This window comes from Ranitomeya variabilis, chromosome 3 (assembly GCF_051348905.1).
Source record: "Ranitomeya variabilis isolate aRanVar5 chromosome 3, aRanVar5.hap1, whole genome shotgun sequence".
NCBI classification, from domain to species: Eukaryota; Metazoa; Chordata; class Amphibia; order Anura; family Dendrobatidae; genus Ranitomeya; species Ranitomeya variabilis.
Window position 1 is genome coordinate 639430027 of NC_135234.1, and position 14955 is coordinate 639444981.

The following is a 14955-nucleotide window of genomic DNA, read 5'->3' on the forward strand; positions in this document are numbered from 1 at the left end:
AACCTTGGGGATGTGAGCGAGGAACAAGGGGAGCGTTTTCATCAGGACATTAAAACAATGGAAGAACGGTATCAAGGCTGGTGGGACTCACATATAATGGCTGACTATTGCTGGAGCTTGATGAGAGACAACCCAGAAGCTGTACATCACAGATCAGCCAAGAAAAGAAAGTTCAAATAACTGCCATTTGTCATTCATCTGTGTGCCATATAGATGTTTTTATATTTTGTAGTTTAATTCTGTAAGTATATTTGATTTGCTGTACATAGACTTTGTAATCTTTGTTATTCCTTGATTAAAAATATACAATGTAGTATCGAAAATCATGTGTTTTTATCATAAAACATTAGATAGGAGTAATTTTCATCAAAAATTGAAAATCTCGAAATCCTGATGTGATAGCCAAAAACGGAGTTCATATTCGTAATCAGCAGCCAAAATTGACTTAAAATAGGTTTTAAAATCTTTTGCCAAAAAAATTGCGTTGACCAGTTTAATTTTAAGGCTAGGCTAATTTTAACATTGAGATTGAATATCAAATATAAAATTCAGAAAATCACATTGTATAAACTATATAAATTTGCATTTTGCAGTGAAAAATAAGTATTTGATTCCTCTGGCAAACAAGACTTAATACTTGGTGACAAAACTCTTGTTAGCATGCACAGCAGTCAGACATTTTTTGAGTTGATGATGAGGTTTGCGCACATGTCAGGAGGAATTTTGGTCCACTCCTCTTTGCAGATCATCTCTACAGCACTAAGATTTTGAGGCTGTCGCTTGGCAACTCGGAGCTTCAACTTCCTCCATAAGTTTTCTATGGGTTTAAGGTCTGGAGACTGGCTAGGCCACTCCATGACCTTAATGTGCTTCTTTTTGAGCCACTCCTTTCTTTGTTGCCTTGGCTGTATGTTTTAGGACATCGTCTTGCTTGAAGACCCAGCCATTTTTAATGTCCTGGCGAGGGAAGGAGGTTGTCACTCAGGATTTTACTGTACATGGCTTCATCCATTCTTCCATTGATGCGGTGAAGTAGTCATGTGACCTTAGCAGACAAACACCTCCAAAATATAATGTTTCCACCTCCATGCTTGACAATGGGGGCAGTGTTCTTTGGGTCATAGGCAGCATATCTCTTCCTCCAAACACGGCAAGTTGAGTTAATGCCTAAGACCTCAATTTTGACTCATCTGACCACAGCACCTTCTCCCAATCACTCACAGAATCATCCAGGCGTTCATTAGCAAACTTCAGACAGATCTGCACATGTGCCTTCTTGAGCAGGGGAACCTTGCGGGTACTGCAGGATTTTAAACCTTTACAGCGTAATGTGTTAGCAATGGTTTTCTTGGTGACTGTGGTCCCTGCGGCCTTGGGATCATTAACAAGTCGTGTCCCCCCCCCGTGTAGTTTTAGGCTCCTCACCTTCCACATGGTCAAGTATTCCCCAATGAGGTGAGATTTTGCATGGTGCCCCAGATTGATGTCGATTGACAGTTATTTTGTAGTTCTTCCATTTTTTTCCTATTGCACCAACAGTTGTCTCCTTCTCATTTAGCGTCTTACTTATGGTTTTGTAGCTGATTGCAGCTTTGTGCAGGTCTATGATCTTGTCCCTGACATCCGAAGAAAGCTCTTTGGTCTTGCTCATGTTGTAGAGGTTAGAGTCTGACTGATTAATTGAGTCTGTGGACAGAGGTCTTTTATAAAAGGTGAATATGTAAGACAGCTGTCTTTAATGCAGGTAGCGAGTTGATTAGGAGCGTCTAACTGGTCTGTAGGAGCCAGAACACTTAATGGTTGGGTAGGGGATCAAACACTTATTTCTCACTGCAAAATGCAAATAAATTTATATAATTTATACAATGTGATTTTCTGGATATTATTTTATATATAAAGTTGTGCTCAAAAGTTTACATACCTCGGCAGAATTTTTGCTTTCTTGGCCTTTTTACAGGGAATATGAATGATTAAGTTTTGGTGTTTTCTCCACTCACATGGTTAGTGGTTGGGTGAAGCCATTTATTGTCAAACTATTGCGTTTTCATAATGACATCCCAAAACAACCAAATGACCCTGATCAAAAGTTCACATACCCCATTTCTTAATACCATGTATTACCCCCTCTAACATCAATGAAAGCTTGAAGTCTTTTGTGGCAGTTGTGGATGAGGTTCTTAATTTTCTCAGATTGTAAAAATGTCCACTCTTCTTGGCAAAAAGCCTCCAGTTCCTGTAAAATCCTGGGTTGTCTAGCATGAACTGCGCGCTTGAGATCTCCCCAGAGTGGCTCAATGATATTGAGGTCAGGAGACAGAGATGGCCACTCCAGAACCTTCACTTTGTTCTGCTATAGCCAATGACAGGTCGACTTGGCCTTGTGTTTTGGATCGTTGTCATGTTGGAACATCCAAGTACGTCCCATGCGTAGCGTTGGGGCTGATGAGTGCAAATTTGGCTCCGGTATTTGCTGATAACGTGCTGCATTCATCTTTCCTTCAACTTTGAGCAAGTGTCCTGTGCCGTTGTAGCTCACACATCCCCAAAACATCAGCGATCCACCCCCGTGCTTTACAGTAGGAATGGTGTTCCTTTCATCATAGGGCTTGTTGACCTCTCTCCAAATGTAACATTTATGGTTGTGGTCAAAAATTTCAGTTTTGGTTTCTTCATTCCAAATTACTTTTTTTGAGGCTCGTCTCTGTACTGTTTTGCGTATTGTAGGCTAGATGCTTTGTGGCATTTGAACAGTAATGCTTTTTTCTGGCAACTCGACCATGTAGCCCATTATTCTTCCAGTGCCTTCTTATTGTGCATCTTGAAACAGCCATACCGCTACTTTTCAGACAGTCCTATATTTCAGATGATGTTATTTGTGGGTTTTTCTTTGCATCCCGAACAATATTCCTGGCAGTTGTGGATGACTGTGGTCTTGTTTTTACAGAGCCCCTGATTTTCCATTTGTTAATCACAGTTTGAATGCTGCCGACTGGCATAATTAATTCCTTGGATATCTTTTTGTATCCCTTTTCTGTTTTATACAGTTCAACCACCTTTTCCTGTAGATCCGTTGACAATTCTTTTGCTTTCCCCATGACTCACTATCCAGAAACGTCAGTGGCTGGATGAAAGATGCAAGAGTCTGTTTGGATCCCAGAGACTCACTCAGCTTTTATGCGCACACACACTGATTACAAGCAACAGGTTACAGGTGAGAATGTTACCTTTAGTAGCCATTCAAACCAATGTGTCAACTTCGGTGCATGTTATCAGGTCAAAATCACCAGGGTATGTGAACTTTTGATCAGGGTCATTTGGATGTTTTGTGTTGTTATTATGATTTAAAAAGAGAAAACACAGAAGCTTGACAATAACCACCCAACCACTAACCATGAGTGGAGGAAAAGTTTTGGTGTTATCATTCTTATTCTCTGAAAAAAGGCCAAGAACGCAAACATTTTGCTGAGGTATTAAACTTTTGAGCACAACTGTATATAAAAACTTCCCTCTCACCCCCCAATAGGAGTATGGGGTGTGCGTGTATGTATATATATGTGCGTGTGTATATTAATTATATATATATATATATATATATATATATATATATATATATATATATATATATATATTCCCGTAGAATGTAAGTCCGCAAGGACAGGGTCCTCTCCCGTCTGTCATTGTAAATTCGTTTACTGTAAATGATATCTATAACTCTGTATGTAATCCCTTTCTCATGTACAGCACCATGAAATTAGTGGTGCTATATAAACAAATAATAATAATATAAATATATATACCGTATATACTCGAGTATAAGCTGAGATTTTCAGACCATTTTTTGGGGCTGAGAGTCCCCCTCTCGGCTTATACTCGAGTCATACCTAGGAGTCGGCAGGGGAGGGGGGCTGTCTAATTATACTCACCTGCTCCTGGCGCGGTCCCTGCAGGTCCCTGCTTCCCCGGCGCTGCAGCTTCTTCCTGTACTGAGCGGTCACATGGTACCGCTCATTACAGTAATGAATATGCTGCTCCACCTCCCATAGGGGTGGAGCCGCATATTCATTACTGTAATGAGCGGTAACTGTGGCCGCTCAGTACAGGAAGAAGCTGCGGCTCTGGGGAACCAGGGACTGCACCGCGCCAGGAGCAGGTGAGTATAACGGGGTGGGAACATTGTGCAGCACTATAATGGGGCAAGTGTCTGTATGGGGCCATAATCAACGTTTATGCAGCACTGTATGGGGCAAGTGTCTGTATGGAGCATCTTATGGGGCCATAACGTTTGTGCAGCACTATATGGCGCAAATATCTATATGGAGCATCTTATGGGGTCATAATTAACGTTTGTGCAGCATTATATGGGGCAAATGTCTGTATGGAGCATCTTATAGGGCCATAACGTTTGTGCAGCATTATATGGGGCAAATATCTTTATGGAGCATCTTATGGGGCCATAATTAACGTTTGTGGAGCATTATATGGGGCAAGTGTCTTTATGGGGCCATAATCAAGGTTTGTGCAGCACTATATGGGGCAAATATCTTTATGGAGCATCTTATGGGGCCATAATCAACATTTGTGCAGCATTATATTGGGCAAATGTGTCTATGGAGCATCTTATGGGGCCATTATTAACCTTTATGCAGGATATGGATATTCAAAAACACTTAACCTACTGATGTCTCAATTAATGTTACTTTTATTGGTATCTATTTTTACTTTTGACATTTACCGGTAGCTGCTGCATTTCCCACCCTAGGCTTATACTCGAGTCATTAAGTTTTCCCAGTTTTTTGTGGCAAAATTAGGGGGGGTCGGCTTATACTCTGGTCGGCTTATACTCGAGTATATACGGTATATATTTTTATATATATATATATATATATATATATATATATATATATATATATATATATATATATATATATATATATACACACATACGCACGCACGCACGCGCACACACACACACACACACACACACACACACACAGCACTTTTAAATTTTTTACCGTTATCCAGTACATTATATGGTAAAATCAATGGTGTCGATCAAAAGTACAACTCATCCCGCAAAATGAAGTCCTCACATGGCCATATATATGGATGGAAAACTTAGAAAGAAAAAAAAAGTTATGGCTCTGGGAAGAAGGGGACTGGAAAAAAAAGGGAAAAATTGACTTGGGGGATTGGGTTAAGTGCCAGAGTCAGTGACTGACAGCGGCATTTTAATGGCCAATATCAGCGACTGCACCGAACCATAAGATACCTAGGAGGAAATTAGGGGAAAAAAATGAAGCAAGACATGTGGTCAATTCTGCACTTAATATCCCCTATCCTGGTATATATGGTCCCCTCATCCCCATCCTGGAATGCATAGCTCCTCATCTCTATCATGGTATACATGGTCCTCATCCCCGTCTTGGTATGCATGGCCCCCTCATCCCTATCCTGGTATGCATGGCTCCTCATTCGTGATGAGCGAGTGTACTCTTTGCTCGGGTTTTCCAGGTGTAATCACCACATGTAATCAAGCTGGCTAATAGCTGTAAATCATGCTGCTTAGGCGATGAAAACTTAATCTCCGAGCAGGCAAATACTCGGAGACCACCCGAGCTTGCTCGGGAAAACCCGAGCAAAGAGTACACTCGCTCGTCACTACTCCTTATCCCTATCATGGTATGCATGGCCCTCATCCCCATCCTGGTACGCATAGCTCCCTCATCCCTAGCCTGGTAGCAATGGACCCCTTTATCCCCATCATGGTACGCATGCCTCCTCACCCCTATCCTGGTATGCAGGGCCTCATCTCGCCCTAGTATGCATGTCCCCCCATCTCGTCCTAGTATGCATGGCCCCATCCTTATCCTGGTCTGATTGGCCCACATTCTGGTATGCATGGCCCCATTAGAAAACATAAAAAAAAAAACATTACACTTACCTTCCCGAAGCTCCTTCGCAGCGTCTTGCTCCGTTGCCAGCAGCTGCTTAATTCTTGTAAGCAGCTGCAGGAAGGCTCCGGCTGACACTGTGCACGATACGCACACTACTGAAGAGCAATGAATACTCACTGCTCTCCACACACACTGTCCCGGCGTGCAGAGCAGTGAGTATTCCGGCAGCTGCCCTTCGGCTTGCAAGCAGCACATGACGTCCCTGCCATGCGATGCAGACAAACATAAAGCAGCTGCTGGCAACGGACCAGGACGCTGCGAGGGAGTGCCGGGAAGGTAAGTGTAATGTTTTTGGTTTTTTAATGTTTACTGATGGGGTAATGCAAACCAGGATGCTAAAGAGAAATTAATATTCATTGCCCTCCACGTCCATGGGCGTGGAATGCAGTGAATATTAATTTCTCTTTAGCAGCGGGCACAGGAGTTAGCCACAGCAGCCAGCTCCTGCGTCTGTGACTCGCTTCTCCGCCGATGCTGCTCCCCCACCTCGCCACCACAGCCAGAGCCGCTACATCCGGACTATAAGACGCGCCCCCATTTTCCTTCACATTTTTAAAAAATACGGTAATTATGCAAATAGAAAATGCCTCAGTTAAAGCTAGATAATTACTGTGTAATTACTTACATCTGTTTTTTAAAGTCCATGACACTCTCAGCTAGACCCATCTGCACAAGATGATTAATAATTTGCTTCCGTGTCCGGGTTCCAGGCTTCAGATTTGCCAAGATATTATCAATCACATCAACACCTGAAAAACATTGGACATTGTTTTTGTTTGGTAATCCACTTTTTATATTGCCTATATAGATAATTTAAAAATGAGCGACACAATTGGACTAGTTATACAATTAGTTTGATTATATCTCTTAGTGTTCATATACAGGACTACTCAACTTCAAAGTGGCAACGATGTTTTCTTGCCAACAATCAGTAAGACGCTATATACTGATGACAACCTACAAGTTATCAGCTTGCCTTGCAAAACACTGGTGTTTCTTTTCAGTGTCAATCACCCCAAAAAATCTAATTAAAGCTTCTCCTATTTTGACAATACATTTCAAGTGCACAAGTATGAAGCAGTCTCAGGAGCTATGACAGCTTTCTACAGGTGCTGACTAACACACAGCCAACACCTGCCTGTCATTACCGTGCAGTTAATAGTGACCACGGCATCTACATGTAGATGGAAAGACAGCGGTTGGATATTACCTGTCCATTTCTATTACCTATGTGAGATAACCACTGCCAAAGTGTTTGTCATTTTTCTGGTCTCATCTGATTAATAAAAATCATACATTTAGTAATGTCTGCATATTATGGGGAGGTTGCCCTAATAGCTGACAACTGTCTGATAAAGGATTTAATTGAGAATTACAATAATTAAGTCTTTATTCCCCAAATCTTCAATGGAAGACTTACCTTCAACCTCTTTATACTGCAAGTACAGGCGTTGTAGCTCCTCTTCGTCCTGTGGTGTCCATTTAATACGCTTACGATTGGTATCGCTGTGAGACAATAATAATTATGTAATGCTATGTATTCCACTGCTATCTTATTACTGAACCAATTCCTCACCTTTCTTCCTCATCAGGCTTTCGGTAACCCTCGGTTATTTCTTTGATAAGGTTAGTATTTTTCCAGAAAAGAAGCTCCACATAGGCTTTGTTGTTTGTAGCAGCAAGTGCAAAGAATTTGTTAAGAATGTACTTTGCGAAAGCTACAAGCTCCTGAGAAATCAAGAGGAAAAATAATTGTACATAGCTGTAGGAGGAGGATGATTCATAATGTGTACGCTTTGTACAAATATATATAGCCTTTTATTAGAGTGCATTTACACTGTGGGGAAGGGTCACGTTGAAAATATGAAGCGTATTCACAGGCCCATATTTCCCCATTTTGGTCTCAGGCTGCTGTCAATCTATTTTTATTGTAAACTGTGCTATTATACTATTCAGTAAAAAGAAACTATATTTCTTTATCGCATCATTGGGGGACACAGGAAACCATGGGTGAATGCTGCTGCGACTAGGAGGCTGACATTAGACAATAAAAAAGTTCTCCTCAGTAGAGAGAGTACTCCTCCTTAGTAGAGAGTACTCCTCCTTAGTAGAGAGTACGCCTCCTTAGTAGTATAAACCCACCAACTGGAGCTAAGCCGATCAGCTTTAGCTTAGTGTCAAGTAGGGGGCAGACACATTTCTACTTTAGATTTGTTCTGTTTTATTAATGATTTCCCGTTTTCTTTCAGGTACAGCTTGTGATTAGGGTGACAGAGTGGAACTGTGTCACACTGATCTCCCCCTAGAGACGGAGAGCAGTGAGGGGTTGTATCACTAACCTTAACCTTTCATGTCTACCAGGCAGGACCCTATTCCCCTCTCTATTACATTAAGAGTGTTTGGGGCATCTGCCCAAAGGGACAGACATACGGACCTTACCTCCATTCCAAGGCGCTCCCCACAGCCAGCGACCCCGCTTCACTGCAGCCACCACCCCCAGTAAGCAATAAATTGCATGGATTATAAGAAGCACCACAATTTTATTTAAAAAAAAATATATTTTTTTTTTTGTTCCTCAAAATTTGGGATGCGTCTTATAATCTGAAAAATATATATAGTTATAAATGTAAAATAGTGATGCCGGGTTTTAAAATTTGTATTAAATGCGGATGTTTTTCTTTTTCCTGTCACTTCCCCTCGGGTCATAAGCAGATCATTTGGGTGTCTCACTATTTTTTTTCGGTCCAGTCATGACCCTCTCGCCGCCCTGGTTTTCCCTGGCAGTTTGGTTTCTAAATTTAGTCGCCCGCTCGGGCCCTGCTCCTGCAGCTGGGACACGCCCTCGACAACCCAGCCAGTCGCAATGGCTTTCCCGTGCTCATCCAATCACAGCATGCCTTGCTCCGTAGATGTGCAGGAACTCAGCATGCCCTTTTTTTTTTTTTTTTTTTAAAGAGCGGGAACTCTGTGCACTTTTTGGTGCCGCCTCCTCAACGCCATCTTACTTTGGCCGGTGTCACACTTGCAAGTGTAATGCGAGAAACTTGCGTGAGTCTCTCACATCAATACCCGGCACTGCAGCCGGCACTCGGGACCAGCGCATGAGGCTGCATGTATTTCTATGCAGCTGAATGCTCCAGTCCCGAGTGCCGGCATGATGTGAGTTTCTCGCATTACACTCGCAAGTGTGACACCAGACTTTGCCTGATGCCGGCATTACACCCCGTTTTCACCTTCATGATCAGGCTAAATTTTACAATTTTGACCAGTGTCACTTTATGAGGCAATAACTCTGGAAATGCTTCAATGAATCCCGCTGATTCTGAGATATTTTTTTTTTACATATTGTAATTCATGATGGTGTTAAAAAATTTTTTTTATATGACCTGCATTTATTTGTGGGAAAAAAAACAAACAAAATTTGTGGAAAATTTTCAAACTTAATTTTTATCCCCTTAAATGAGAATTGTATCACACAACATAGTTTATAAACAACATTTTGTGTCTACTTTACATCAGCACAATTTCTGAAACACATTTTTTTTCCTCAGGAAGTTATAAGGGTTAAAAGTTGACCAGTGATTTTTCAGTTTTCCAACACAATTTACAAAACCATTTTTTTAGGGATCACCTCACATTTCAAGTGACTGACGGGTCTATGTGACAGAAAATATGCAAAAGCGATTTTGAGAGCTCTAATTTTTCCATATTTTGACCAAAAGAATTACGTGAAGGCTAGTTTTTTTGCGGGATGATTTGACGTTTTTACTGGTACCATTTTCGGCTACATGACTCTTTTTGATCACTTTCTAGTCCGATTTTTGGGAAACAGAATGATAAAAAATTAGCAATTCAGGGTTTTGTTTTTTTATGCTATTACACGTGTGGTAAAAGTGATAAGGCAGCTTTATTCTTCGGGTCAGAACGACTACAGAGATACCACATGTATATAATTTATTTTTTATGTTTTGACACTTTTACACAAAATCATTTTATAGAAAAAAAGAATTATTTTTGCATCACTTTATTCTGAGAGCTGTAACTTTTTTATTTTTCCGCTAATGGAGCTGTATGGCGGCTTGGTTTTTTGTGGGACAAGATGAAGTTTTCAGAGGTACCATTTTTATTTACACATGTCTTTTTGATTTATTCCACTATTTGTTTGGCGGTATGATGATAAAGCATACTTTTTTTTCGGTGTTCACTAAAGAGGTTGACTAGTGGGACACTTGTGTTTTGTGATTTTTTTTTTATTCCTTAAGATTTCTTTTTTTCCTTTTTTTCCTTCTTTACTTTGTCCCACTATGGGACTTTTTGCAGTTTGATCGCTTATAAAGCATAGCAGAGCAGAAGCTTCTCTATGCTTTACAAACTGTTAGTGCTGAACTGAGAGACAAAATTGATGAGTATGGTGTAGCAAGTTTGCTAGCTCTGGTGACCCGGATGTCATCATGACAGGACAGGTTCACTATAGCAGCGATTGGTCCCTGCGATGACGTCGGGGCGCCGATCGGAGGGCACAAGGTGCTCACACCCTCTGCATGCCTGCTAAATGCTGCGATCATTATCTATTGTAGCATGTAGTAGATTTAAGCGCTGGGAGTGGTGCGAGTGCCGGGTGTCCGCTGTCAGAGTCAGCTGACACCAAGTGGCAATTGCCCACGCACAGCCTCCTGTGAGCGGGAGATCACCGTGACATCTATATACTGCATTGGTCGGGAAGTACTTCTCAACCATGACGCGTATATACTGCAAATGTTGGGAAGGCGTTAAAAGATATTGTTCTCTGCAGCACATTGGACTGTGCATACAGAACATGTGCTGCAGAGAGCAATCATATTCTACACACAGAACGACCGCATTAACAAGCAAACAACGGTGGTCAACTTACATGTAGCCAGTTGGTGCTCATTTAATGGCTACAATCGGACTGGTCTAAATATAGAAGTACTGTGCGTAATATAATCAATATACTGATTGGCACGGAGTATTAACCTCTTACCTTGTACGCACCAGCAGCAGGATCACAAAGAATACGGTTAAAAGTGCAAAAAACTGAAAGTTGAAAAAGAAAGGCTTCCATTTTCAGATCGTATGCTATTCGGTGTAACATTTTCACCGCACAGTGGTTGGTGTGTGCGCTATTATGGTGATAGTTCTTTAGAAGTATAACATAGGTCTTCACCACACTGGCGTTGGCAAACCTGAAGGAAAATCCACAAAAATATCTTTCAATAACATACATTTTCAAAGACAAAGATCATTTTTCCCCCTTTGGCCCCATGCCATATATATGACATTAATCTCCTGGAAGTTGGTGCCAGAAGTTGATAATTTACATGATAAGCTTGATGATAGAGTGCTATAAACAAGGTTGAGCTGTGAATCACAGCCTTATGGGTTTTTAACTCACTCAATTGAAGACGATGTGCTGGGACCAAGCATTACATTATTTTTCCCAGAGCATGACGTGCTAGCATGAATTTGAGTGTTGCCAGGACTTACTACAAGAAGATGATTACAAGATGGTGCCTCAGTTCAACAATGAATAATGACATGGTTTCAGTTGTGGGCTACGTATCACAGGTGTCTGTGCCCACCTGATGTCTTAAGCCAACCTAGGAGATGTGCAACAGAGGTTATCTAGAGGATGTGTGTGTCTGGGACATAGACCATCCCAGCTTAAAGTGGTTGTCCCAGGATTGAGGCCATGTGCACACGTTCAGTATTTTTCGTGTTTTTTCGCTATAAAAACGTGATAAAAACGCAAAATAAACGCTTACATATGCCTCCCATTATTTTAAGTGTATTCCGCATTTCTTGTGCAAATGTTGCATTTTTTTCCGCGGAAAAAATCGCATCGCGGAAAAAAAGGCAACATGTTCATTAAATTTGCGGAATTGCGGGGATTCCGCACACCTAGGAATGCATTGATCTGCTTACTTCCCGCACGGGGCTGTGCACACCATGCGGGAAGTAAGCGGATCATGTGCGGTTGGTACCCAGGGTGGAGGAGAGGAGACTCTCCTCCACGGACTGGGCACCATATAATTGGTAAAAAAAAAAAATTAAAATAAAAAATAGTCATATACTCACCTTCGATGGCCCCCGGAGTCTTCCCGCCTCTCAGCGGTGCACGCTGCCGCTTCCGTTCCTATAGATGGTGTGTGTGAAGGACCTGCGATGACGTCGTGGTCACATGACCGCGACGACGTCGCGGTCACGTGACCGCGACGTCATCGAAGGTCCTGCACACACCATCTATAGGAACGGACGCCGCTGAGGAGATCGGCTGTCTGCAGAGGGTGAGTATAACCATTTTTTTATTTTTTTATTATTTTTAACATGATATCTTTTTACTATTGATGCTGCATAAGCAGCATCTATAGTAAAAAGTTGGTCACACTTGTCAAACACTATGTTTGACAAGTGTGACCAACCTGTCAGTCAGTTTTCCAAGCGATTCTACAGATCGCTTGGAAAACTTTAGCATTCTGCAAGCTAATTACGCTTGCAAAATGCTAAAAAAAAAAAAAAAAAACGCAAAACAGGGGAAAAAACGCAAAAAAAAAAATGCGGATTTCTTGCAGAAAATTTCCGGTTTTCTTCAGGAAGTTTCTGCAAGAAATCCTGACGTGTGCACATACCCTGAAGTTCATTTTAATTAATAGATCTTAGAATAAAATAAGTTCCACAATTGGATGTGTTAAAAAACAATGATCCTTTGACGAGATAATCTTATAAATGTGCCCCTGCTGTGTGCTGCGTAATGGCTGTGTCTCCCTGTGCAGGAACAGGGTCTGCACAAACCACATAAACAGTCTTCTGTCAGTAAGCCTAATAGCGTTGTGCTGGCAGCATGTTCATGTAATAATTTGTAAATGTATATTTCTAGGGAGCTTCATTGGGGAATATAAGAAACCATGTGTGCATGCTGCTACCACCAGGAGGCTGACACTGAGGGTATGTGCACACGTCAGGATTTCTTGCAGAAATTTCCTGAAGAAAACCGGAAATTTTCTGCAAGAAATCTGCATTTTTTTTTGCGTTTTTTCCCGTTTTTTTCGCGATTTTTTAGCATTTTGCAAGCGAAATTAGCTTGCAGAATGCTAAAGTTTTCCAAGCGATCTGTAGCATCGCTTGGAAAACTGACTGACAGGTTGGTCACACTTGTCAAACATAGTGTTTGACAAGTGTGACCAACTTTTTACTATAGATGCTGCCTATGCAGCATCAATAGTAAAAGAAAGAATGTTTAAAAATAATAAAAAAATAAAAAAAATGGTTATACTCACCTGCAGACAGCCGATCTCCTCAGCGGCGTCCGTTCCTATAGATGGTGTGTGTGCAGGACCTTCGATGACGTTGCGGTCATGTGACCGCGACGTCATCGCGGTCATGTGACCGCGACGTCATCGCAGTCATGTGACCGCGACGTCATCGCAGGTCCTTCACACACCATCTATAGGAACGGAAGCGGCAGCATGCACCTGAGAGGCGGGAAGACTGCGGGGGCCATCAAAGGTGAGTATATGACTATTTTTTATTTTAATTCTTTTTTTTTTACCAATTATATGGTGCCCAGTCCGTGGAGGAGAGTCTCCTCTCCTCCACCCTGGTTACCAACCGCACATGATCTGCTTACTTCCCGCATGGTGGGCATAGCCCCGTGCGGGAAGTAAGCAGATTAATGCATTCCTAGGTGTGTGGAATCCCCGCAATTCCGCAAATTTAATGAACATGTTGCTTTTTTTTCCGCGATGCGATTTTTTCGTGGAAAAAAATGCAACATTTGCACAAGAAATGCGGAATACACTGTAAATAATAGGAGGCATATGTAAGCTTTTTTTTGCGTTTTCATCACGTTTTTATAGCGAAAAAATGCGAAATATACTGAACGTGTGCACATGGCCTAAGGCTATGTGCACACATTGAGTATTTGCTTGCAGAAATTTCTGCAAGGTTTCTACATCCTTTGGAAGCAAAAACACTCGTTTTGCTGCATTTTTTGGTGCGTTTTTGCCACGGTTTTATATGAGTTATCTGCATTTGTTTTTGCATGCGTTTTTGTACAGCAATGTACGCTTACTTAAGCTAAAAATATATAAAAAAAAAAAATTTGTGATGTAATTTGTTGGTGCAACACCTTCTTTTTCATTCTAATATAGTGGCATCAGGGTAATGGGATTACAGCTTGATGTCAGCAGCTGTCGCTGACACAGCCTGAGGTTTAGTAATGAAAAGGTGTCAGCCAGAAACCCTCATTACTAAACCAGTAAGTAAATATTTAAATAAATAAACATACACACAGTCACCAGGCTATGTAGGAGCATTAAGAGAATGAACTTACAGCAACTGTTTTTACAAAAAAAAAAATGTAAAAAAAGTAAAATTGCGTGGGCTCCCGCATAATTTTCATAACCAGCAGAGAAAAAGCAAACAGCTGGGTGCTGATGTTAATATTCTGGGAAGGAGCCAAAAGCCAGAAAGGTTCCCAGGCTATTAATATCTCACAGCTGTTTGCTTAACCTTTACTGGCTAGTTTACAGGGGAATCCCAGAAAAAATTTGACATAAGGTCCGCCTATAAAGTCTAATCACCAAGTCTAAGCAGACAACTGCAGGCTGATATTAATAGCCAAGGAAAGGGCCATGGATATTGGCCCCCTCCCAGAATAAAAACATCAGCTTTCAGTCGCCACAGAAAAGGCATATCCATAAGATGCGCCAATTCTACCACTTGGCTTCGCTCTTCCCACTTGCCCTGTAGCGGTGGCAAGTTGGGTAATGGTTGGGGGGGGGGTTTGATGTCACCTTCGTATTGTCAGGTGACATCAAGCGCAGAGGTTACTAATGGAGAGGCGTCTATAAGACGCCACCATTACTAACCCACACAATCATATTATAAAAAAAGAACACACCAAGAATAAATTCCTTTATTTGAAAGAATGACACAGACTCTTTTATTGAATCTAAATTAAACCAACGACTAATCCACTGAT

At 41.4% G+C, this 14955-nt stretch overlaps 1 protein-coding gene across 1 annotated transcript in view; it reads right to left on the bottom strand.

Moving 5' to 3' along the window:
* TIMELESS (timeless circadian regulator) overlaps nt 1–14955 on the bottom strand; it is a 184137-nt gene that overhangs the window by 46699 nt on the left and 122483 nt on the right. Inside the window, exons 18-21 of the mRNA XM_077297607.1 lie at nt 10957–11158; nt 7531–7682; nt 7375–7460; nt 6580–6703 (exon numbers count right to left, since the gene is read on the bottom strand). Coding sequence (XP_077153722.1) covers nt 6580–6703; nt 7375–7460; nt 7531–7682; nt 10957–11158 — 564 coding nt within the window. The remainder of the gene's footprint in view (nt 1–6579; nt 6704–7374; nt 7461–7530; nt 7683–10956; nt 11159–14955) is intronic.